This window comes from Malus domestica, chromosome 16, assembly GCF_042453785.1.
Source record: "Malus domestica chromosome 16, GDT2T_hap1".
In the NCBI taxonomy this organism is placed as follows: domain Eukaryota; kingdom Viridiplantae; phylum Streptophyta; class Magnoliopsida; order Rosales; family Rosaceae; genus Malus; species Malus domestica.
This window is the reverse complement of record NC_091676.1, coordinates 10,505,015-10,528,039: the sequence shown is the minus strand read 5'-3', so window position 1 is coordinate 10,528,039 and position 23,025 is coordinate 10,505,015. Positions and strand designations below refer to the sequence as shown.

At 37.7% G+C, this 23,025-nt stretch overlaps 3 protein-coding genes across 7 annotated transcripts; 1 reads left to right on the top strand and 2 right to left on the bottom strand.

Moving 5' to 3' along the window:
* The first annotated feature begins 1,421 nt into the window (after window positions 1–1,421).
* LOC103452753 (kinesin-like protein KIN-12C) lies at window positions 1,422–13,541 on the top strand. Its single transcript, XM_008392283.4, has 36 exons — window positions 1,422–2,270; window positions 2,350–2,505; window positions 2,675–2,758; window positions 2,843–2,962; window positions 3,068–3,181; window positions 3,272–3,364; window positions 3,450–3,610; window positions 3,698–3,772; window positions 4,007–4,094; window positions 4,211–4,269; window positions 4,360–4,423; window positions 4,500–4,565; window positions 4,650–4,814; window positions 4,911–5,015; window positions 5,157–5,392; window positions 5,484–5,553; window positions 5,630–5,677; window positions 5,764–5,822; window positions 6,189–6,255; window positions 6,354–6,413; window positions 7,125–7,181; window positions 7,312–8,809; window positions 8,901–8,974; window positions 9,118–10,428; window positions 10,513–10,620; window positions 10,757–10,920; window positions 10,997–11,084; window positions 11,199–11,273; window positions 11,428–11,661; window positions 11,782–11,880; window positions 11,960–12,034; window positions 12,134–12,192; window positions 12,605–12,836; window positions 12,920–13,101; window positions 13,187–13,281; window positions 13,385–13,541. Exons 1-35 carry the CDS (start codon window positions 1,701–1,703, stop codon window positions 13,200–13,202), a joined length of 6,732 nt encoding a protein of 2,243 aa, XP_008390505.1. The 5' UTR covers window positions 1,422–1,700; the 3' UTR covers window positions 13,203–13,281; window positions 13,385–13,541.
* On the bottom strand, window positions 12,411–22,063 carry LOC103452765 (calmodulin-binding transcription activator 3-like). 5 transcript variants are annotated; one of them, XM_070815674.1, is made up of 13 exons: window positions 21,690–22,063; window positions 20,873–20,992; window positions 20,128–20,243; window positions 19,229–19,317; window positions 19,012–19,057; window positions 18,583–18,856; window positions 17,878–18,193; window positions 16,677–17,058; window positions 15,879–16,567; window positions 15,026–15,601; window positions 14,460–14,768; window positions 14,059–14,200; window positions 12,411–13,237 (listed from the first exon to the last, which is right to left on the bottom strand). In XM_070815674.1, exons 1-7 carry the CDS (start codon window positions 21,769–21,771, stop codon window positions 18,006–18,008), a joined length of 915 nt encoding a protein of 304 aa, XP_070671775.1. In that variant the 5' UTR covers window positions 21,772–22,063; the 3' UTR covers window positions 12,411–13,237; window positions 14,059–14,200; window positions 14,460–14,768; window positions 15,026–15,601; window positions 15,879–16,567; window positions 16,677–17,058; window positions 17,878–18,005. The 5 variants fall into 5 exon arrangements, with proteins under 5 accessions (XP_070671775.1, XP_070671772.1, XP_070671776.1 ...); XM_070815671.1 differs by having other exon boundaries at window positions 17,878–18,173; XM_070815675.1 differs by lacking the exon at window positions 12,411–13,237 and having other exon boundaries at window positions 13,797–14,200; window positions 15,879–16,297; window positions 16,392–16,567.
* On the bottom strand, window positions 13,957–16,952 carry LOC139187644 (calmodulin-binding transcription activator 3-like). Its single transcript, XM_070815943.1, has 7 exons — window positions 16,814–16,952; window positions 16,677–16,705; window positions 15,879–16,567; window positions 15,026–15,569; window positions 14,680–14,768; window positions 14,460–14,577; window positions 13,957–13,965 (listed from the first exon to the last, which is right to left on the bottom strand). Exons 1-7 carry the CDS (start codon window positions 16,950–16,952, stop codon window positions 13,957–13,959), a joined length of 1,617 nt encoding a protein of 538 aa, XP_070672044.1.
* Window positions 22,064–23,025: the final 962 nt, after the last annotated feature.

The following is a 23,025-nucleotide window of genomic DNA, read 5'->3' as shown; positions in this document are numbered from 1 at the left end:
CGTCAATTTTTGTACCAACATTATAAAACATCATATCAAAAACATAAGTTTGTAGAGAGTCTAAAGACATCCCTACTTTTTAAAAAAGTCACATTAGCATTTCTCTTGTAGATTTCCAAAGGAATTTCTCAAATTTGAGTAGCCTTAAACCTCATCGAGACAACAAAATGAGTATGTAATTATAAAATTTCTATACAAATTACACAAAATCCAACATATATGTGTGTACATACATACATACATACATACATACATATATATATATATATATATATATATTATAAGGATTAAGGTCCCATTTCAGGCCGCTCCTCCACTAATCCACTTTCTCTTTTGAGTTTTGATCATCAGACGTTGTTGATGTTTGAATTCAAATTCCCACCCTAAACTCTTTTCTCTTTAATCATCGTTTTGGCCATAGCTGAATCCCCCATCATCATTATGTTCAAATCAACTCAACATCCTTTTTCTACGGACCATCATATTTGCGCACACTTTTTTGTTACAAACTTCCATGATTTTCCTTAAATTAATTATAGGTTACAAGATAACACACGATTAATTTACAAGTCAAGTGAACGTTCAAGTTGAGTTATGCCTATTAGTTCTTACAACAAAACTTGGGTTAAACCGTCTGACCAACTAGGTGATTCGAACATTTAATACGAATGAGCAATTCGATAAGTTGTCATTGTAATTTTGTTATATTTTATTTAAAAAAACAACGTGACGTCATTTTATTAGCCAATTGGTTAGGCATACTGAACCATGTTTCTCTCAGCTCTTAGTATATTATGGGTATTTATTTTCCTAATTACTAAGAGAGATATCAAATTTGAATCCTCCATCCTCGTTGGTAAAAAAAAAAAGAAAAATACAAATTAGGGTAATAATTGACTTATAATTCAAAAAAAAAAAAAAATTAATTCAACATGCATAGCTATAACTAAGTTGACTAGAACAATGTCTTCTCCTTGCAACCAAGTTCGAATCACTTTTGCGACAATATAAATTAGATTAGAATATTTGGTTTATTTAAAAAGATATATATATATATAAGAAATTTTTAAAGGAATGGATACCCATTTTTTTTTTTATAAAAATAGGGATTAGTTGTGGGGTCCACATTACGTCGAACCTTAACGATCCGAACCGTCTATTTTTCAAGTTGCACCTCATAGATTATCCTTACAAAATATTAGCCAAATCAGAAATGTTTAAGACATTTAATTGGGTACAAAGAAATTAACGAATACTTTGTTATATAAGAAATAATGAAATTTTATCTTGATAATTAAATAGACAAATAATTTCAGATTGAATTGAATTTTTGCAAAAATAATTTATGAATCAATACTTATAAAATGATAATTTCTTTGCATAGACGGCTATATATATAATTGGGGTCAATTGAAAAAGACAAAAAGAGATGGAGCGTCCCGTTAACAATTCAAACGGGCGGGGGTAATCACTGAGCTTTACCAATTTCAAATTCCCACCACTCTGACACTTTCCACTCAAATCTCAACCCACTTCTCTCCTTCCCACCCCCCCAACGGCCAAAAGCAAACCCAAACCCCCCAAAACGTCACCGTATTCTTCGTCTTCTCCGTCGAATCATGGATTCAAAACTCCGTTTGTAATACGGAAACAAACACAACAATCCAGCTTGTTTCACTGAAGCTCCGAGCTCCCTCAGTATGTCGTCGAAAGAGAGCTCAACTGTTCGATTCCCAGCCCGAAACGTCGCGAGGAACTCGCAATCCGAACCGAACGAGAACGAATTCGAAACCGCGTCGAATCCAATCCACTTTCCACCTCCAAGAACGCCTCTTAACAGCATTGCAGATCCAGCCCAGCTGCAGAAGGAACTCCATGAGTTTGATTTCGATTCGCAACCAAAGTTCGAGGCGATTCGATCCGGTCGGTATTCGTTATCGTTGGATAGGAAGATCGAAGCTCCGGAGAAAGCTGGACATGGTGGAGGTCTCAGCTATGGAACTCCTAGGGTTTCGTCAGGTCGCGGAGGGAAGGCGCACTCGGAGCCAAACTCGGCTCAAAGCACTCCGGCAAGGACCAGTAGAGCTTCCATTGGTGGAGCAATGGGAGGTTGTACCGGAAGCAAAGCTCTGCAGTACAATGGAGGCAGAGCAGGGAGCTGTTCTAGAATCTCCCGGGAGGTTTCTGTGGTGAATTCCGAGGTTTTAGCTCAAGTTCCGCATTTTGAGCTAGCGGAGGACTCTTCGTTCTGGAACGATCACAATGTGCAGGTTCGGAGATTGGTTTGGGTTTGGTAATTGGTATCAAAGTTTTCTGGAGTTTGATTGGTTTGATTGGTTTTGAGTTCAGGTGCTGATTCGAATTCGGCCATTGAGTAGTATGGAGAGAGCTTTGCAAGGGCAAGGCCGGTGTTTGAAGCAGGAAAGCGCGAAAACTCTGGTTTGGCATGGTCATCCGGAAACCAGATTCACATTCGATCACATTGCATGCGAGACAATATCACAGGTTTAGATTTCAAGCTAGGGTTATGTAAAATAATACTTAAAATTTATCTGTTTTAGTTTTTACTGCTATCTTTAAAGTAATGCTATGTCAAAAAATGGACCTTGATGTTTTATTATTTGGCGTCAATCCATTGGAAACTCATTGAGTGTGTCGATTGAGTTTGTCGTAGGAAAAGCTGTTCAGAGTTGCTGGGTTGCCCATGGTGGAGAATTGCTTGTCTGGTTATAATAGCTGCATGTTTGCTTACGGTCAGGTATTTCGTCGGAGAAGTTAATAGTTCGGTGCATGGTGTGGTTTTTTTGCTGGATAAGTTACACTCTAAGTTTCTTGTTTGCAGACGGGTAGTGGCAAAACATACACAATGATGGGTGAAATATACGAGGTTGAAGGGCAGCTCAATGAAGATTGTGGGCTTACTCCACGCATTTTTGAGTATTTGTTTAAGAGGATCAGACTGGTAGGCTGTTCTATCTTAATCTATAGCTAAAATTTATCTTTTATTTGGGTTTGATAATTTATCTTTTATTTGGGTTTGATGTCTTACTATAATTTATTCGTGCAGGAAGAGGAAAGCAGGCGGGAGGAACAGCTGAAGTACAGCTGCAAATGTTCCTTTCTCGAGATTTACAATGAGCAGATAACAGATCTCTTGGAGCCTACATCAACTAATCTACAAGTAATTAACATCTTTTCAAATGTTCATGCTGCAATTTCCACTTAGCATTGTTTTGTTGAGCAATAAGTAAACGTATCTTCCATATTGTAGCTCAGGGAGGACTTGAAGAAAGGGGTATATGTTGAAAACCTTACAGAATACAATGTGAGGAATGTTAATGATGTTGTCAAGCTCCTGTTACAGGTGGGACTTTATGATAAATGTTATCTAATGAATCACTAACTACACATTCGGGTGTGAGTATGATGCTATATATTTGTTTTCTTAGGGTGCTTCAAACAAAAAAATGGCAGCAACGCAGATGAACAGTGAGAGCAGCCGATCCCACAGTGTTTTCACATGTATCATAGAAAGCCGTTGGGAAAAGGATTCCATGACCCATTTTAGATTCGCTAGGTTGAACTTAGTAGATCTAGCTGGCTCAGAAAGGTAACTACCATCTTCATAATTTATTCTTTTTTTTGTTTAATATTTTATTCAAGGCTTATCTGCTGGCTGACTTGCTTATTCATTTAGGCAGAAAAGCTCTGGTGCAGAGGGAGATCGTTTGAAAGAAGCAGCAAATATCAACAAATCATTATCAACTCTTGGGTAATTATTTCAAGGACCTGTTTGGTGTTCTATTATACTTTTAAATATTTCCTTCCATTTTCTGCTTTCACAAGGCCAAATTCAAATGCCAACTTGGTGATTAGTATAATTTCTAGAAACACATAAAAGATGGGGTCTGTTTGCACATGGTTGAATTAGTCGTATATGCCTCTATTGCTAGTCAGACTTTAGTTTGGTTTTAGTTGGTTAACCTATATTACTTTTTGGTTTTAGCTTGGTGATAATGTCTTTGGTCGACTTAGCACATGGGAAACATAGACATGTTCCCTATAGAGATTCAAGGCTTACATTTCTTCTTCAGGTTAGACGCCAAATGCTCTGGAACCTAAGATATTTTATGTCATTTCGTAACACTATGCATACTTGTTCATTTTAGTGCATCTTCATACGTAATTGGTCTACGACTTTGGGATGCAGGATTCTCTGGGTGGGAACTCAAAAACAACTATAATATCGAATGTCAGCCCATCAATTTGGTATGTGTTGATTCTTTCCTAGTTCTAAATTACTTTATGTTCTTATTCTTCTTTTTGTTTTCCTTAAACTGACCTTGTCTTTCCTTGTAGTTCTGCAAATGAGACACTTAGCACTTTGAAGTTTGCCCAGCGTGCCAAACTCATCCAGAACAATGTACTTACCTCGTACACTGACACACACACTTTCATTCTCTTTTTAGTTCTTGACATTCTTTTCCATATTTTTCCAGGCTAAAGTGAATGAAGATGCTTCAGGTGACACAACTGCACTTCAGCGACAAATCCAACAGCTGAAGGCATGAGTTATATTTGCAATTTTGTGAAAATTTTAACCTTGAACATCTAACAAATGGTATAACTGAAGTATTGAACCGTTACAGGGCCAGTTGTCCATCCTAATGATGCACCATAACCTCTCGAGGTCTTCAACAAGTTGCGTGCCAAGTAGTGAAGAACCTAGATTCAGTGACTTGCCTGAGAAATATGATGACTCTCAAGAAGAAAACATGGCAACTAATAAGTTACCAATCATGCAAAGCAAGAAGGTAATTTTATTTTCCACATAGAAGTCATTTCCTTCTAAAGAAAAATTGTATGATGCAATGCCACTATGGAAATGCATTCTAACACAAATTTAACAGATGAAAAGCATGGAGACTGTTTTAGTTGGTGCCCTAAGAAGGGAAAAGATGGCAGAACATGAAGTCCAGAAGTTGGTGGCTGAAATTGAACACATGAACAACTTGGTGTGTTTTGCTACAAGTAGTTATCTATAGTTTCCTATCTCTGTTAAGTTCTTGACTATTCTGTGTAAAGGTTTTTCATGATTATTAATGTCTAAATAGCAGTATGTGATGCGATTTATTATTGACATGGTATTTCTGCAGGTTTGCCAAAGAGAGGAGGATGTTGGACATAATAAAGTGATGCTAAGGTTTCGGGAGGACAAAATTAAACGATTTGAACTGTTGACGGATGGAATGTTGTCTGCTGAGAAGTATCTTATGGAGGAGAACAAGGCTTTACTGGAAGAGATTCAGCTGCTTCAAGCAAGAATTGATAGCAATCCAGAATTGACCCGATATGCTGTGGAGAACTTTAGACTTCTTGAGCAACTTAAATTGTAATTTGTATATTGCTCAATTCTGTAGATGGTTGCTCTTTGTCTTCTTTTTGGGTGGCAGTGACTCATTTTGCATTATTCTTCATGCCAGGTACCAAAACTTTCACGAGCATGGAGAGCGAGAAACATTGCTAGCTGAAATATCAGAATTACGCAATCAGGTCCATAAAATTCTCCTCCTTCCAAAACTGCCTCATGCACTCTAAGGTGGCTATCTAAAACATGTTTTATTTGCAGCTTCTGGATACACTTCAAGGAAAGCTTCCATGCTCAAATGAAGATCAGGTTGGAAAACACCTTTTGGTTAATAATAATACATATGACCTTTTAGAAACCTCCAATTCTTAATGTGTTTTCTTTGAAGAGTGCAGAATAGTGATACCATAAGGGAACTGGAAGATTGCAGGATCATGAATTCAAAACTGATTAGGTATTTTTCTTCATCAAAATACACTTTTAAATGCATTTTGGATCTGCTTTGTTTTTTTTTAATCAATTAATTTCAATGTGTTCTCTAAGTTTCCACTATAATCCTGCTCCTTTCCCTGGCTACCAAAAACATACGGCAGAAAGGAATCTCATCCTTCCTCCACTTGATAAACACTGGTCCTGTCACTACTTGACAGCCATATATGTGGACATTCTATTACCATAATTTGTCTAGTTACTTTCTGCTGCTATTGATACAATTTAAACCTATCATATTAACTATGTGAAGGCAAATGTCTTTCGCTGTTTTGGTTAAAAGTGACATGTCACCATTGCTCATTATCCTCTTATGATTTTGGGTCTGCAGGGAAGTAGATGAATTACAACTTGAACTGCAAAAGCATATGAACTCCAGTCAGGCTACCTCGGGCTCTGTAAGGATAGCCTATAAATAGTTGGAAAGAAACTGTTGTTTAAATGACGTAATAACCTTTGCGTATGTAGTTGATCGACAATCTTTGCATATATGCAGGTCAGATATTCTTTCTCCAAGGAAACTGAGGAATTCAGGCAATCAGATAAATATTCAATGGTAAGTGAGATATATCAATTTGTTTCCAGCCTAGTATCCAATTAGTTTAGATCGGTGACCATTCTTCAAATACTGGAGTTATTTTCAATTTTACATGATTTTTTTTATCTTTGTTGCTATATCCCAGTTCATTTTCTGTGCATTTAAACCAGTGTATTAAAATCATGAGGTGTGGGCGAGGCGTCTAAGGGATAGCCCGGCCTAGGTGTGAGGCGTGAGGCATGAGGCGAAGCCTCACGGGACCTAAATTTTTTAATATATACACTGAGCGTACACATATCTTATATTAAAAAAAAGAAGATTATTAATCAATAATCACCCTGAGCACACACATATTATAAATATATATACACGCATATATATACATATATTATATATATATATATATATAATAGAGGATGAAAAGCACAATGAGCACACATATGATATAACAATGCACGCAGACAACACACACATCAATTATATAAAAAAAAAAAATCAGAAAAAAAAGGCAGAGAGACGATAGTGCAAGGAAGAGGTATGAGGCAGTTAAAACCTACCCAAAATTTGGGTTCTCACTCACGGCAGCAAGAAGAAATTCTGCGCATGTTATTAATTTTAAATGAGCTAGAGAGCAACTAGTTCTAGACAGATTATAACCTACATAGACATCACGTTGTGTTGCACTTTGCCTTCTCGGAATCAAATTTATGATCGGCAACCACTTTTCAGGTTGAAACCTTGTCTATAAGAAGTGACTCTGGAGATGAAATAGCATCTTACACTCAGGTATGTGATGAGGTTGTACAAAACCATGTGATTCATGTAGATCTAAATGTAGGTGATGATAATAAAAAAAGAGTAAATGGATGCTAGATTGTTGCGGGTTCATTTAATAATTATGTTACATCATGTGCAGGAGGAAAGCTGCAGATACATGGAAGTCTCATGCAACAAGGACAAATTAGAAATCCAATCTGAGCTGAAATGTGAAAGTCATTTTCTGAAATCAGGTGATATACATAAAGACAACAAGGGCATGATAATGATGATCACTGAAGACGTTGAGAGGAAGGCTTTGCAAGCTAAGCTGGACAAAATGGCTAAGGACCTTGAGGAGGTGAGGTTACTTAATAGCCACTTTCAAGAGGATCAGCTGTTACAGTTGTCTCACCAGAAACAAACCGAAACAGTCTGTGAACAGGTTGAGATGGAGACAGCGAGAACAATTCTTCATTTACAGGAAGAGGTTGCTGCCCTTCAGTTTGAACTTGATGAGAGATTACAGTGCATGATTCAGGAAAATACAATACTGAAAAACACAATTGCAGCAAAAGAGGATCAAATGAGAACACTGAGTGGGGAGTGGGAAAAGGCAACCTTAGAACTAACAAGATTCCTCCTAGATGGTTCTAGATCCCTCAGAAACGCCTCCAGCCAAATAGAAACTATTGCTTGTTCATTTCCTCAAGCTAACATTTGTGTCAGTGAAGATGTCCAGAGGGCTGCCAAAGTTTGCATGGAAAAAGAAGAAACAATTGAACTTCTACAGAAGAGTTTGGAAGATGCGCGAATGATGGTAATGGAAATGGAACAGAAGTTAAGTTCCTTGAAGGGAGCAACAATGGCTTTAAGTGAACTCCAGCATTTGGATAATGATGAAAGCACCAAAGAGGCAATTCCCTTCTGCATGCTGTCAGATGAGCAGACCAACATGATTGAGATGCTAGAGAGAAAAATCATATATAAGGAAAGTCAGTTCAAAGAAGCAGAAAAATGTGCCAATGCTGCGTTCCTTGTAATAAAATGGCTTATGGATCGTAATGCTAGTTATGCAACGGAGAGAAAGATTCCTATCTCAGTTCTAGCTATACCAGCCAGAATGCCCAACCACACAACTAGTGACACAAATGAAAATGCTTTAAGAGAGCCTTGCAAAATTTCTCAGTCTTGTATGGTTGAACCGCTATCATTAGAAGCACATAAGTATTTGAAATCTGAAAATCTTTATCACATGCTGCATGAAATAAAGAATGAGCTCAGTGTAGCAAATGGTAGATTGAAAACTACTGAAGATTTCATTTACACAATAAATGAGGATGAAGATAAATGGAGTACTGATAGTTTGACGTCCAGCTGTGATACTTCAACAGAAAGTTCTTGTTCTCTTAACCAATTTTGGGCACTTGAAGGGAAAACGGGGGAACTAAGAGTTGAAGAAGGCTCAGTGCTTCAGTCCGCTGATCATGATCCAGAGGAGTCAAAGAAGCTCTTCAAACATTTCACTCATTCTGAAGGAGAATCATTCTGCTTGAAAAAAGAATTAGAGATGACACGTGATGCTTTCCACAAACTCTCTGTTAGGCTAACCACACTTGTTAGTGAGTTGGACATTGGAGGTAGTTCTCAACCAGCAGGTATATTCTTCAGTGAGTTTAAGTTTTTAAAATAATGACCAGAAGCATACATTGATCAGGGGACTTAATCAGCTCTTATTATTATATGCAGAGTTGAAAGAAATTGTTCCATTGTTTGACTTGAGGATGGAGAATGCTGATGCAGGGTGTTGTATTACAGAAAAGGTACATTAAAAATTCTCTCGATAGTATCCGAAAATAATGTGAGGCAACTATTTGTTAAAATGGGTTGTATAATAGCACTTTCATAATCAATCTTTTATTAAGAAAAATGCTAGTGAGTAAGATCATTGTTCTGTGATGTGCAGGTAGCTGCCGATCAGAAGAGTGATTTTGCTGGTAGCTTCTTAAGCAAATTTGAAGAAGCGCATGCAATGATAAAAGAAGCCGATGTTATGTTAAATGCCTTGGTGGAAGCAAATGAAAATGCAAAAGAATTGACTGGGCTGTGGAAGCAAGCTGGTGAGGATCTGATGTTAGAGAGAGCAAGCTTTACTGAAGAAGTTGAACATCTCAAATCTTCAGTACGTCTAATAGAAAGAGAGAACGAGCTACTGCAGGATCAATCTCATTATAATTTGGTGGAGATAGCAAAATCATTGTCTTTGCTTGAAGAGTGTTTTATGCAATTAAAAAGTGATGTGGAGGACAAGTTCAAAGTAATATATGCTGATACTTCATCCATGGGAAGGGAGATACACTGCTTTATTAGCAATTCAAGATCATTGCTTGAAGAACTATGCTCTGAGAGATTGGAGAAAGACTTTTCCACATCTGTCCTTCATCAGTGTCTCATTGGAGAGCTTATCTCCAGAATATCATGTTCTAATGTTGAAATCAGTTTCCATCCATTCAGACAGCAAGAAGGCTGCTCAACAACAAATAAACTGCAAAGGATATCGTCAAGTTGTGAGGATGGCATAGTGCGTACTAGTAAAATCTCCAAAGATGATGCACATCAAAGAGGAACAAATTTGAAAGCCGGTGACTTCAATTTATCCCACAATACTTTGATTGATGAGAATTTAGCACTGAAGGAAGAATTGCAACGGAAAGAGGTTCTACTAGAGGGCTTGCATTTTGATTTTAGAATGTTGCAGGAATCAGCATCCAGCACAAAGGATATAAAGGATGAAACTGAAAGGCTGATGAAATCTTTGAGCCAAATCCAGAATGAACTAGAATTAAAAACATGCCTACTTGATGATATGTTGGCTCAACATGAAAATCTCGGGGGTCGTCTCACTGACACTGAAAAGGCTCTGCTTGAATCAAATTTTAATCTCGAGCAGGCCACAGAAACAATCAACACTCTTTCAGAGCAAAACTGTGAGTTGAAAGAGCTTCTAAAAGATCTCTATCTCAAAATGTCTGAAGCCGAAGAACAACTGGAAGAGCAGAAGGAAGTGGTGAAAGGTTTGGAAGAGGAAATTATTCATTTGACTTCTTCAATGGAAAAAAAATTACTCTACTCAGTTGAAGGCTTTGAGGATGATTTGAGAAGAGTCATCAGCGAGAGAGACCAACTCCTAGAAGAGGTCCATTCCCTGAATGATAAACTTGAGATGGCATATGCAATGGCCGATGAACATGAAGCTATATCCGTTGAAGCTCGCCAGGTATGTGTTTCATGTTCCTTCCTTTGTCATTTATCAAAGTTTGGATTGCAGGTGGATTTATCATATATTGTGCCAATATTGTAGGAATCTGAGTCAAGTAAGATGTATGCCGAACAAAAGGAAGAGGAGGTTAAGATTTTAGAACGCTCTGTTGAGGAGCTTGAATGTACCATCAATGTATTGGAAAAAAAGGTTAGCTCCCTTGGCATTTTTGTCTCTTTATTTAATACGTGAACATCAATGGAGTGCTAGTATCAACAAATGCTCTTTGAGGTATTGACATGTTTTGGTTATTGGTTTCAATTCCAAAAATGGTCCCTTCTTTTAGGTATATGAGATGAATGATGAGGTAGAAAGACATCGGTTAATCAGAGATGCACTAGAACTGGAACTCCAAGCTTTAAGACACAGATTGTATACAGTTGAAAATTTCGGTGAACATATGGATTCAGAAAACATAAACGGTGAACAAGCTGAAGATCTGATATCTAGGTATTGCTTGATTTCTCCGTTAAATTCTAGTTTTTGCTTTAAATTACCTTAAACATGATAAATCATTTTGATACAGGCAACTGCAGAGTAGGCTACTGGAACTTCATGAGGCTCACAACAAGATAAAGCTTCTTGAAGAGGAAAGGGCAGAGCAGGATAAAGAGGTGAGGTCCGGTCTTTGCTGGTGTTTAATTATCTTGTATTTGTACAATGAATTTTAATTATCTTGTATTTGTTTTCTAAGAACCAAATTTTGACAATTTTTGCATATCATGAAGATCAAACAATGCAAAGAATACATCTCTGAAATCGTGTTGCATGCTGAAGCCCAGACGTCACAGTACCAACAGAAGGTACAACGAATAAAATTTCTCTCACCATTCAATATATCCTTGAACACATCTTCCAGCATTCAAAATTCAGATAACTGAATTCTTTTCTGTCAAATAGAGAGAATGAGATATGTATAATTAACCAAATTTTGACATTAAATAACCTTTTGAACAGTACAAGACTCTTGAGGCCATGGTTTGTGAAGTGAAAGAAGATAAGAGAAACGCAACATCAACAGCTGTGGCATCAGACAAATCAGAGAAAATCAGGACGAGGGGTTCCAGTTCGCCATTCAGATGCATTTCAAGTTTGGTTCAGCAGATGAATACGGAGAAGGAACAAGAATTGTCTTCGGCCAGGCTTCGGATTGAGGAACTAGAGAATCTGGCAGCTAGCCGGCAGAAGGAGGTTCAGCACACCCTTTGCTTAGTTTCCCTTTCTCAAACACTTTTGTAGGCAAAACCGCTAAAATTTGACACAACTGTTAACCATCAGAAGAGTATTGATTTTATTGAAATATGCTCTCAGGTATGTTTGCTGAATACTAGGCTGACTGCAGCAGAGAGCATGACACATGATGTCATTCGGGATTTACTTGGTGTCAAATTGGACATGACTAACTATGCAGTAAGTCTCCGTCACTTATAAGTGTTAAAACTTCATAGCGGCAATTCTCATTTGTTTTGTTTCTTTTGGTATCATCTAGAACTTGATAGACCAATATCACGTTCAAAAACTAGTAGAAGAGGCTCATCAGCAAACAGAAGAATTCCAAGCAAAGGTGACTATAACTGATTTTGTTTTATTTATTTAACTTTGTCTTCCTTTTCCCTATCGTCTTGTCTGTAGACCCAGCTAATTGATTTTGGCATCATCTCAGGAGCAAGAAATTCTCGGCTTAAGGAAGCAGATAGATGATCTAATGGAGGAAAGACAGAGGTTAGACCCATTTCGATACACCACTTTCGAGTTGCGACCATAATTTTTTTTCCAATTTTTATAAGTTTCCCTCCTTTTGATTACAACTTCTGTAACTTGCAAAAACCAAACTTACTATTGAATCATTGATGTAATTGCTGTAGGGTCGATCTTTTAACAGAAATTAAAAAAAACCAATAAGCAAACAACAACCTGCAAATGAGTACCGTAGCAGAAAATTGTTCAAATCACATATAAGTTTCATTTCATTACCCAAATGCCCACATCTGGAACAAGAAAAACAAGAATCATTGTAGCATCCTTTTTATTCTTGTTTGTTTTTGCTCAAGTTAAAAGCAAAACTTCGTCTTACGACGTGAATTCATGCCGCTACATTCTTCACTTTTTCTTATTTGAAATTTTGCTATTGCAGTTGCATATCCGAAATAGATAAAAAGGAAGAAGATATGATGACTGCTCGGACGACATTACAACAACTCCAAGACAGAGATCAAATGCTTTCTGCACAGAATGAGAAGTTGAAGGTGGATAAGACCAATCTGAAGCGGAGGGTGGCGGAGCTGGATGAGATGGTAAGAACAATTCTTGGAACACCAAAAACACAGCAGCAGCAGCCGCCAATTCACCGCACATCCAAGACCAAGGCATGTTTTTCTCCACGTAAATGAGTTTTTTACGGCAACGGTAACTTTCAACTAACGTGCCATGGCTTTTCTTGATCAAGCAGAACAGTAGCTCATTGAAGTTGCATGAGGTTGATTACGCCAGGAGACTGGAACAGTCCGAGAAGCATCTTTCTCGCGTGAATGGCGAACTTGCTCAATACATCAAATCTGGCAGCAGCAGTGGCACCGGTGGTGGACATTCACGAGACAAGCGTTTCGGACACACGTCGGAAACGGACTATAGGTGAGTGTTGTGCTGTGCAACAGAAATTAATTCGACTCTTATCGTTCTTCAATTTGGTAAAATCCATAATGTTGTTGGCCAACAGAAAGCAGAAGAATTGAGTCTGGATGAAGTCAAATGCCGCAGATTCACTCGTCTGTAAAAGTACATATTTTTGGATAATTCGTGGTGAATTTAAAGGTAAATATTAAAAAAGAAAGAAAAACTCCAATACTTGTTATGTGTGACCATAATTTCTCTTGGATTATAAATTCACTTTTTAACAGTTCGATATATTTTGCAGATTATTTCAACAGCACATGCGAACAAGTCTCACGCAACCCAGCTTGTGTTTCTTCATTGCTTTATATATATATATGTACGTGTATATTTAATTGCGCTACTTAGCAAGTGTGGAAAATAAATAAATAAAAATAATTGATGTGACATTTTAAGATTCATACAGCCAACCTCACTTCTGCTAAGGCAAGACTTTATTGTTTGATTTGATGTTCTAAGCACGAAACATTGTTTGATTCTTTGTTAACTGAAAGCAGGTAATGGAAGAAGAATTGAAGTGTAGGGCTGACCTGAGCTAGGCCAAGTTAGGTATCGCAATGTGCTCTCCGTAATTTAGAATTGAAGCAGGTGGATTACGAAAACTAATGGAAAACCCCAAGGTAAACTGAAACTGTAACATATAGCACCATGGGCAATTTTACGAAAATTAATGAAATAAACCAAGGTAAACTTGTCAACTGCTATGGTATTTTGACTATCAACCGTAGAAACTAGGTCACATAAAACTTGACTACTGGTTAAGTAAGGAAAAAGGAAAGTGCGAGCCATATACAATTCTGCCTACCCCCATTTCTCCTATCCTTCCTGCAATTGACACAATTTCCCAAACAGAAAAAAACCACGACGGTCGTAACATACAGGTGAAAAAATTACGGGTAGGGCAAAGAAATGTCTTACAGCCTTTCGTTTACTCCAATCAGTTACTTGACATGGTGGAAGTTGATCGTTGACCTTCATTGAGTGAACGCAGAATTTCATCTATGACTTGTTGGTTGGAACTTTCATTTTGATAAGAGGCCTGGTTCTTCCCGTCAGTCATCTGTTGATAATACAGATATATATATATATATATATATATATATATATATATATATATGAACTTCGATTAATAACCAATCCAATTTCACATAAGCAAACAAAAAAACTATAACTTGAAACAGAAGGAAGCTCTTCTAGTTGGATAAATTATTCCTGCGAAAACAGGAGGAAGCTCTTCTAGTTGCCATGAAAAATGTTGATTTATCTATAATTGTGCATGTGCGTGTATATTTATAAATGCAAATACAATGAAAAATTACCTCAAGTTTCTCAAAGTTTGAAATTAGCCTCATATACTGTTCACGAGCTTCAGGCTGACGAGCCATGAACTGTACCCTTGCAAGAGCTTTCTCAACCCCAGCAAATTTCTGCTTCCGACTGACACTAAGAAATTCATAGTCATCATATTTTTTAACCTCTGAGGATGCATCTTCAGTAGGCTTTTCCACCCGAAATCCTCGCAGACCAGTTCTTCTTCACCTCCAACGCAGTATAACCTTTTCCAATATACCGACAGACCACAAAACCTTTTTGTAATTCTTCCGGACCTGATGTCCCCTCACATGAGCCTAAAAGTGACAAGCAGAATCAACGAAAATTTAGAGCATCGACAAAACTCCAGATAAAGTACACCCAAGTCCCACAAAATATGGTCACAGTTTTTCAAAGAAAGGATAACTGTGACACGTTGTACTGCGAACATGCAGGGCCAAAAAATGCATTGTCAGTCCATGCATGTCCACAATTCCAAAACATTGGCTTGGAAGATAATAAAGTTAGCAATGACATACACATCAAGAATTAGGTATCAAAAAGATTGAGATACCTGAATTTTAACAATACGGTCACGAATCTTCAGATAATCCTTTCTTCCCTTCCATCCACGATAGTTTTGTTGAATCTTCAGAGCTGCTGCGACATGCAGATAATCTTCATAGTGAGCGAACTTCTGGACTCTCTTCAAGGAATGACGTGCAACAAGGTCCTCAGATCGAACTTCAGAAACATCTGTTCTACTCTTGGTTAACTGTCTCTGACGGAATGAACGAGCTTGGAAAGCTTCTTGAATTAGAGCAGCAGCATGAGCTGATTTCCTAACAGCTGCTATAGGGTTTTTGAGAGAATATTGCTCATCTACTGGAGCAGATGCAGGAACTTCTGCAGTCTGATTGGCGTTCTCAGCTGCAATAGTTGCGGTAACATTGCTCATTATGTTCTCATTCATGGTCAACAACTCTAGGTGACTTGTTAAATCCGCTTCTGCCAAATATCCAGCAATCCCTTTATGCCCTCTACTCGAGGCTAGATCAGCAGCAGTTGGTCCGCCTGAAATATCGACGTTGGGTCCTCGACGGCTCCTGGAGTGGCACCTAATCGAAGTAACGTGATGACAGTTTCCTCTCTGTAAAAGGGTTGAAAAAAACAAGAGACTAGTGTTACATACAGATCTATTCATGTTGCATAAATAAAGTATTAAGATGGCATGGCTGACCCGTTTACCCATCCTCAGAAATGGTAAGATAACATTCACTTAACCTTATATACTAAAGCAATATTAAGAGAAGAATGAGCCTAGACATACAGTATTTGAATTTAATACTAATCACTCCGTATAAAGTGCATGCAGATGATGAATATGATTGGATATAAAAGAGAAGAATCTATAACAGCAACCCTACCTTCCAAAATATGATGCCCAGTGAAGCCCCGTTCTGCCGCGAGCATCTCTGAAATTGGGACTGACGCCTGCAGCAATTATGGGACCTATGGCCCACTTGTAACCAAGAGCAGCCGTCAAATGTAGAACACCTTGGCCTTCATTATCCAGAACATGTGGTCCTTTGCCTCCTCCATGAATTTTACAGACTAGCCATTCACAAAGTCTATCCTTCAACAAATTCTGAATCAAGACATCCCTACGGCTCAAGTGATCACTTTTGCATGACACAGAAGCCCCATCAATTGTTACCCAATCACTTTCACTGTTGCCTTGCATTGAAAATATGGAACTTTTGAGCTTACACTTGTCACAATCTGGAACAGCACATATCAACCACTTCCTCTTTGAGCCCAAGCTCAACAATTTTGCTAGTCGTATCTGAAAGTGCAATTCATCATCTTGTAAGTTGTTGATAGCTATTCCAAAGGGTTTTTTGCGGTATTCAAACTCCCTAATCTCACTGCAGGCTAACCTATTTCTGCCGGTCACATAGAATGGAACACGCCCAGGAGCATGCAAAGGAGTTTGACATCTAATGGCATTGTTAGATAGAATTTCAGCAGAAACTTCTATTTCACCAAACATGCATCCCCAATTAGTGTCAGCAGAATCCTTCTTGCTTCCCAGAAAACTACCAACTATTAAAACCTGAGAAGGACGAGAGGAAAAAACTGAACAATGTCTACGTATAGTGTACAATTTTCTAGAAAAATAAAATAAAAATAAAAACACAAACTCTATTAGCATGTATACATACCTTTGTTTCAGTTCCCGAATAAGCCCAATCTGGCGAAAAATCAGAAATACTAAATAGTTGTTATTGGGAAAGAAAGGGGCCCAGTGGATCTATATCCAACTGCATATGGTGTGATAAACTGGATACTTCCTTATCACCACTCTCAGCATCAAATGTACTCCAGTAATTACCAGAGTCAGAAGCCATCAAGGAATCATCACAATCCACACCAATTTCTTTATCCATCCATCTCCCAAAGCTGTCTAGTTTCTTCAGTTCCACATTACGCACCACCATCTCTATAATTCTCTCCGACTTGGTCGGAAGGAGTTACTACAATCTGAGGATCAGTCTAATCTTGAACCTGAGGATGAAGCACATCGAAGACATGCTCCCTTGGCACCTGCAAGAAGGTTCAAGTATCACTAAGGAAATTCCCACCACACGAAACACTAACCTTAAAAAATGAAGTACAAAACTTGAAATAGAAAAATAAAACAAGAAGAAAAGAAATTCAGACAATCTGATACTTGAGTTTCAGAAGTAACAAATTAGTATGGTCAACGTTGAAGAAAGTTTAGGGTCCACCATAAAACCAATTGTCAATATGGGGAGTACCCCAACTCCTTATAAGGTCCCTTCTTTCCCGATCCGGGATTCATACTCTCAACATGAAAATAATTGTTTATACATCACATATCACCGCATAAAGAGATGGAAAGGAAAAGTGTGGATGACTGAACTTGTCATCAACCTCATGGACATTCCATAATGCACAAAATAGCATTATATAACAATTTTCCTCATGCATGGATAAGTATGATCTGTGGAATAGGGACAAGTACTCCACTTAGCCATTAGCCCTGACCATAAACAATCCTGGTAGGCTCAAATCAATTCTCATAACTTCCTTTATTAAAAGTTTTAAGTTCAATAAGATATCTAAATGGAATGATTGGTCTTGTTTATCTTCAACAGTGTAGTAGTGTATTGTGGTAACTTATAACACTAAAGGGGGTTCTGAGCATGTGAGTGCAAGTGTCACATTCATATGCAATACTGTTGAAATTTGAATTCTACTCATCAATCTCAAAAATAAAGATGCATATGCATACAGTCTACACCAGAGCACTATCTCATAAAATGAAATATAACATTTTATAGGAAACTAAATAAAATTAGATATAGACAGTGGGCAGGAAAGTGACTGTAGAAAACAGACCTGATCTTCTCTTCGAGAAGGTGCTGAGACAATTTGGACATCTATGTTAGTGGTCAACCTATCTTCGCAAGTTACATCATTGACTCCACTACGAACATCCACTCTAGAATTGGTTAGCTTATTAGTTATCAAGTCAACTCCGTTAGGTTCTTCAACAAAAAAGTTTTGGGCATGCATGCTGTGCTCATTTCTCGTTGAGCTATCCATTCCGTGCCAGACAGATAATCCATCACCATGATCAAATTTAGGTCCACCATACCACGTACTAGAGGGATCCCTGAATGACTCAGGAAATCCTGAAAAGCACCAGAGACACCTGGTCACATATTTCATTTTTGGAAACTTATTATTGCAAAAGATAAATTAAAATCATTGAAACAAATGACTTTTATATGTGTAAAAAAAGATTACTCTAAGTTTCATCTATATAATGGGGAAAAGAAAACATAAAATAGGACCTGATAGAGGTCTAGAAGCATAGTTCGATACAATGGATGATGCATGTTACTGTTAAAAGACCAGAGACAGTAAAATGTGACCAGGGAGCAGAAGGGAAAACTATGTGATGATACGTTTTTCTTTAAGAGAATGGAACCATGGAATGTCCAGCCGTTCCAGGTAAAAGTAGAAACAAAAAAAGAAATTGCAAGACTGATACAACGAATCAAACACAAATGAAAAGGCATCTGCAGCTATGCATTTTACCTCCAATTTTTTGTGGACGCAGAGAAGCATTATGAAAAATGGAACCAAGCATCGGTTGCTCAATAGATGAAATTCCTGCATCTCTCCGAGAACCCACATCCTCAAATTCTGTCGATAATGTTTGTCCACTCAAGTCAACTCTGTTTGGACTTGAAGCAAAGGATGTTCGAACTGGACTTGAAGCAAAGGATGTTTGAATTGGACTTGAAGCAAAGGATGTTTGAACTGGACTTGAATCAAAGGATGTTTGAAACATACGGGCAGCGGAATTTGCCTGTGAAGAGCAAGGAAGGACAGCGAGTCTTATTTTTAAACCAATAGTAGTAATAATAATAATAATAACCGTAGGAGCATCTGTATCCTACTGCAACATATGCAAAGATCATGTACACACATTTTTAAACCAACAAAAAAAAAAAACTGGAGTACTTCTTCCACATTTCTGTAATGCACAAGAACGATGTGCTGTAAATGCCTGCAAACAAAGAAAACAGAGTCTTATATGACTTGTTGATATACAGAGAACGCAGAAATTTTAAACATCAGTTCTTGGGCATGGATGATTTCTTTTTTCCCGGAGAGGTGGTTAACGGAATTTATGCAACCCAATCGAAACCTAATTTATAGCTTTGAACAGAAAACTCACGTGTCAAGCATCCAATAACTCCGCCGTTGAAAATTCGCATAGTCCTCCCCATGGGCATAGTAACATTGAAGTACGTCTACACTACCAGCCTAAAAAATGTCAAAAACCAACAGAAAGCTAAATATCAAACAATAACAATGGCCATACCACTACCAGCCAAAATAATTGAACCAACTAAACTCATTAGAGAAAAAAAATTTACCATTTTTCCAAGCACATAAATGGAAAAGGTCAAATCATTACTAACAATAAAACCTTGAATTTAAATATTTGGGCACCAGAAAGACAGACATAGTGATATCTAAGTAGATAAAGGGAGGAGAAACTAATAATCTCTACATAATCCTATTAAAAGAAGAAATGAAAACAAAAAGGAATGTTTTAAACACGGGCATAAAATAACCTAAATGACCATCAGCTTCCAAAGTAGATGAATTAAGAATTTACCATTTGAGTAACATTTAAAACACCCAGCGCTGGATTTCAGAAAAATACCGTACTCTTTATATGTTTTATTTACTTAAAAACTACGGATGCTCAAGTAACCTGAAATTTAGGTCTATTATAGAGACATTCAATGCTCAAAGAACTCTGGACAGCTGAAAGCAATAATCATAGCATATGACCCATGGATTCTCTGCTTACTTTGATCTTTACAATTACAACCTAGAATGATGAATCACGTCTTAAAACTACAAATAGTCTATTAAAGTGACTAACATTGTAGTACCCACAAAATGTACGATGACACCTATGTATTGATCCATCACAAACTATGACCACCTAAAGACAGAGGATCCAAGTACGGACGACAACAACCAAACAACGACTCATCTATCTCTTAGAAGTTAGAACCAACCCTATAGGTGTACTTACTAATAATAGATTGAACAGCACACCTTCAACTTTTCATGGGCTTCTTTTACAGTCTTTCCATCTTTTTTCTTCCTCCAGCGATGACCGTCTTTACGAAAATATCTAAGTGCTTTTCGATCAAACAGGTACAAAGAACCACCTGAAAAATGAACATCACTTAGCTTCCGTTTGCATATACCAAGTAAGAACGTCAGTGATCCATCTGAAGTAACAAATGCCCAAATGACCAAAGATCATTTTGGATGATTCTATGCATAGAATGGGAATGGAAGAATCAGATAATTAAATGAAGCAATTTAAGATATATGCGTATGTGCCTACATTATGTATATGAGAAATAGATAATACGAGTCCAACTGTTTCACATCTTAACCTGTATTAAACAGTAATAATAATGATAATTAAGCAATTAGTGAGTACCTTAAACATAACTTGGAATTCCCTGTAGAGGGTTTCTTAGGACCCAACTTTCAAAAGAAAATAACATAATAGGCAACCCGAGGGAAAACAAAAGGATAAATGTTTCATCAACCAAAAATGGTTCTTATGGCAGTTTCTGGCCTTCTCATAATCTACAAGTAAATGAAGGTCACGTCCCAAGAATTAATAGCACGGTTTTCCAATTTTAGTTAGAAATTAGTAAATCCAAAGAAAAACTATAATAGCCCAACAAAATGAAAGTAGAACTTAACAAATTCAGATTTAACACATCGTCATCAAGAAAAACTATCCAAATGTAGCCATTCAGAAAAACATGCAAAGGCCAACCTGGAGGCCTGACGGGCGGATCTGTGGTCAACTCAAAATTCTGATAGTTGCGAAGCATTTCACAAATTTCAGCTGGACGAAGCCCACGGTTCTTTGATTCTTGCAATATCTGGGAAAGGTCTGTCAAATTCCCAAAGTACCAACAGATTAAAAGATCTTAGAAACAAAAATAATATATACGAATACAGGGTCCGATTCAAATTTGGAGCAAATACAGACATAAATTAACACTTCAGCATCCCCGTTCTGTAAATAAATACACTAGATGCACCAGAGTAAATTTGTCACAGAGACGATACAACTCAATGCACTTACAATGCATTACAAGATTACTTCCGGCTTTCAAAATAGCATTCCTTCACAAAATTACCGACTCAGTTAGTCCATGCAAACTAACCCCTTCACCAAAGGTGCACTTAGTATTACGGTCTAGTGGTATTCCTCTTCACTTGTAAGTGAAAGGTCTTCGGTTCGATTATCTCCAAAGGCAAATTTGAACCACATTATTGCTAGCTCATTATGGGTTAAGCCCACCTCCCTCCTCCTTAGTGTAGATATAGCGTTTGTTTAAAAAAATATATATTTCACCAAATGTGAAAATTGAGAGTTTTACACGCATCATGAAGTGTTAATCAATGATCACGCCCAATAATTATTTCAATCACCAAAAAAATCACAGCCATTCTTGAAAATAACTATTAACGAGTGAAAAATTGCAAACAAAAATTGAAAAATCCAAATTTTAATCCAACAAAGTAAAGAAAAATGACAGTACAAAACGAGAAATGAAGAAAGAGAAGAGGGAGAGAAAGCTGACCTAGGTGTTGATTGGGGAGGCATCTCCTGGTATCAGCCATGGGCGACCAAATGACGGAGCTCGCATAAACCCTAGATTTCATGTGCGATAGAGAGAGAGAGAGAGTGAGGGACTGTGATTACCATCAACAATCCACACAGAGAACAAAACGCCAACAAAAATACATGTCCAGAAATCGCAGAAACCAATTTTTGCTCTGCTCGCAAACAAAACGGTAACAAAATAAAAAAAGCAAGAACCGAGAGGAAGAAATGGCGAATGCTTTCAGGCAGCCAGTCTCCAGAGAGAGACTGGGGAATGAGGTTTGGGTTAAAGAAACGTACATTGGCCTTGAGAGTTTGAGAGTCGAGACAGAGAGAGAGAGGGGGAAAGCGAAGCGTGTGAAAAGAATTGGAGAGAGAGAGGGATTGGAAGTTGATGTGGAATGGCTTTTGCGTTTATACTAATCCGACGTGTCATTTATGGTTCTCATTCAATTTGGTACCGTTTGGTACGTGGGACGGGACGGAACAGAGTGAGACGAGGCGTTTCATCCCATGTTTGGCGCGCCTAAAATTGGTGGAACGCGCTGTTCCACGGGACGAATTTTGGATGAATTTTCGTTCCACTTCACTCCCTTGGAACGACTCGTTCCACATCCATGGAACACAAAATTATAACCTCTCCGTCTCCTTCTTCTTCCTCCTTGTTTCCATCCGAGGGCATCTTTGCTCCCTCTCCGATACGTCCCGTCTGCATACTAAACGATACCTTTATGTTCAGTTGGTCTTGGTAGTGTCGCGTCCTATTTACTTTCCAAACTGATGTCACAGCATTCATTTTTTATTTTTGGTCATCGGTCAAACATAAAGAATGTATCCACGTATCGACCCCCCCTCTCTTGGAAAAGGATCCTCGTCGGATTCTTATTTTGGAGATCCAGAGAATTTCGAAATCATATCCGTTCATCGTATATCGTACGGTCAGAAATCATTTTAAATTTAAAATTAAATATAAATAGTACCTAACGAAAACTGACCGCACGATGTATGAGCATGATTACAGGATCCCCAGGAAAAGAATCCAACGAGGATCCTTTTCCGTCTCTGCTCACCAAAAAATGTATCCAAGTATCGTTCTCGTGTACTTTCATTTCACTATTAATTTTGGAGAGATTTTTTAGTCAAAATGGTCTATAAAATTGACATATTTTCTCACTTGGTTCCAGTAATTTAAAATTGATAGAAGTGGCTTCGAAGATTGTTTCCCGTCAATCATTTTTGTCATGCCGTAAGAAATCTAATGGAGATTGAGAGTATTTTTATCATATCATCATCTCCTCTTAAACTGGTAATTT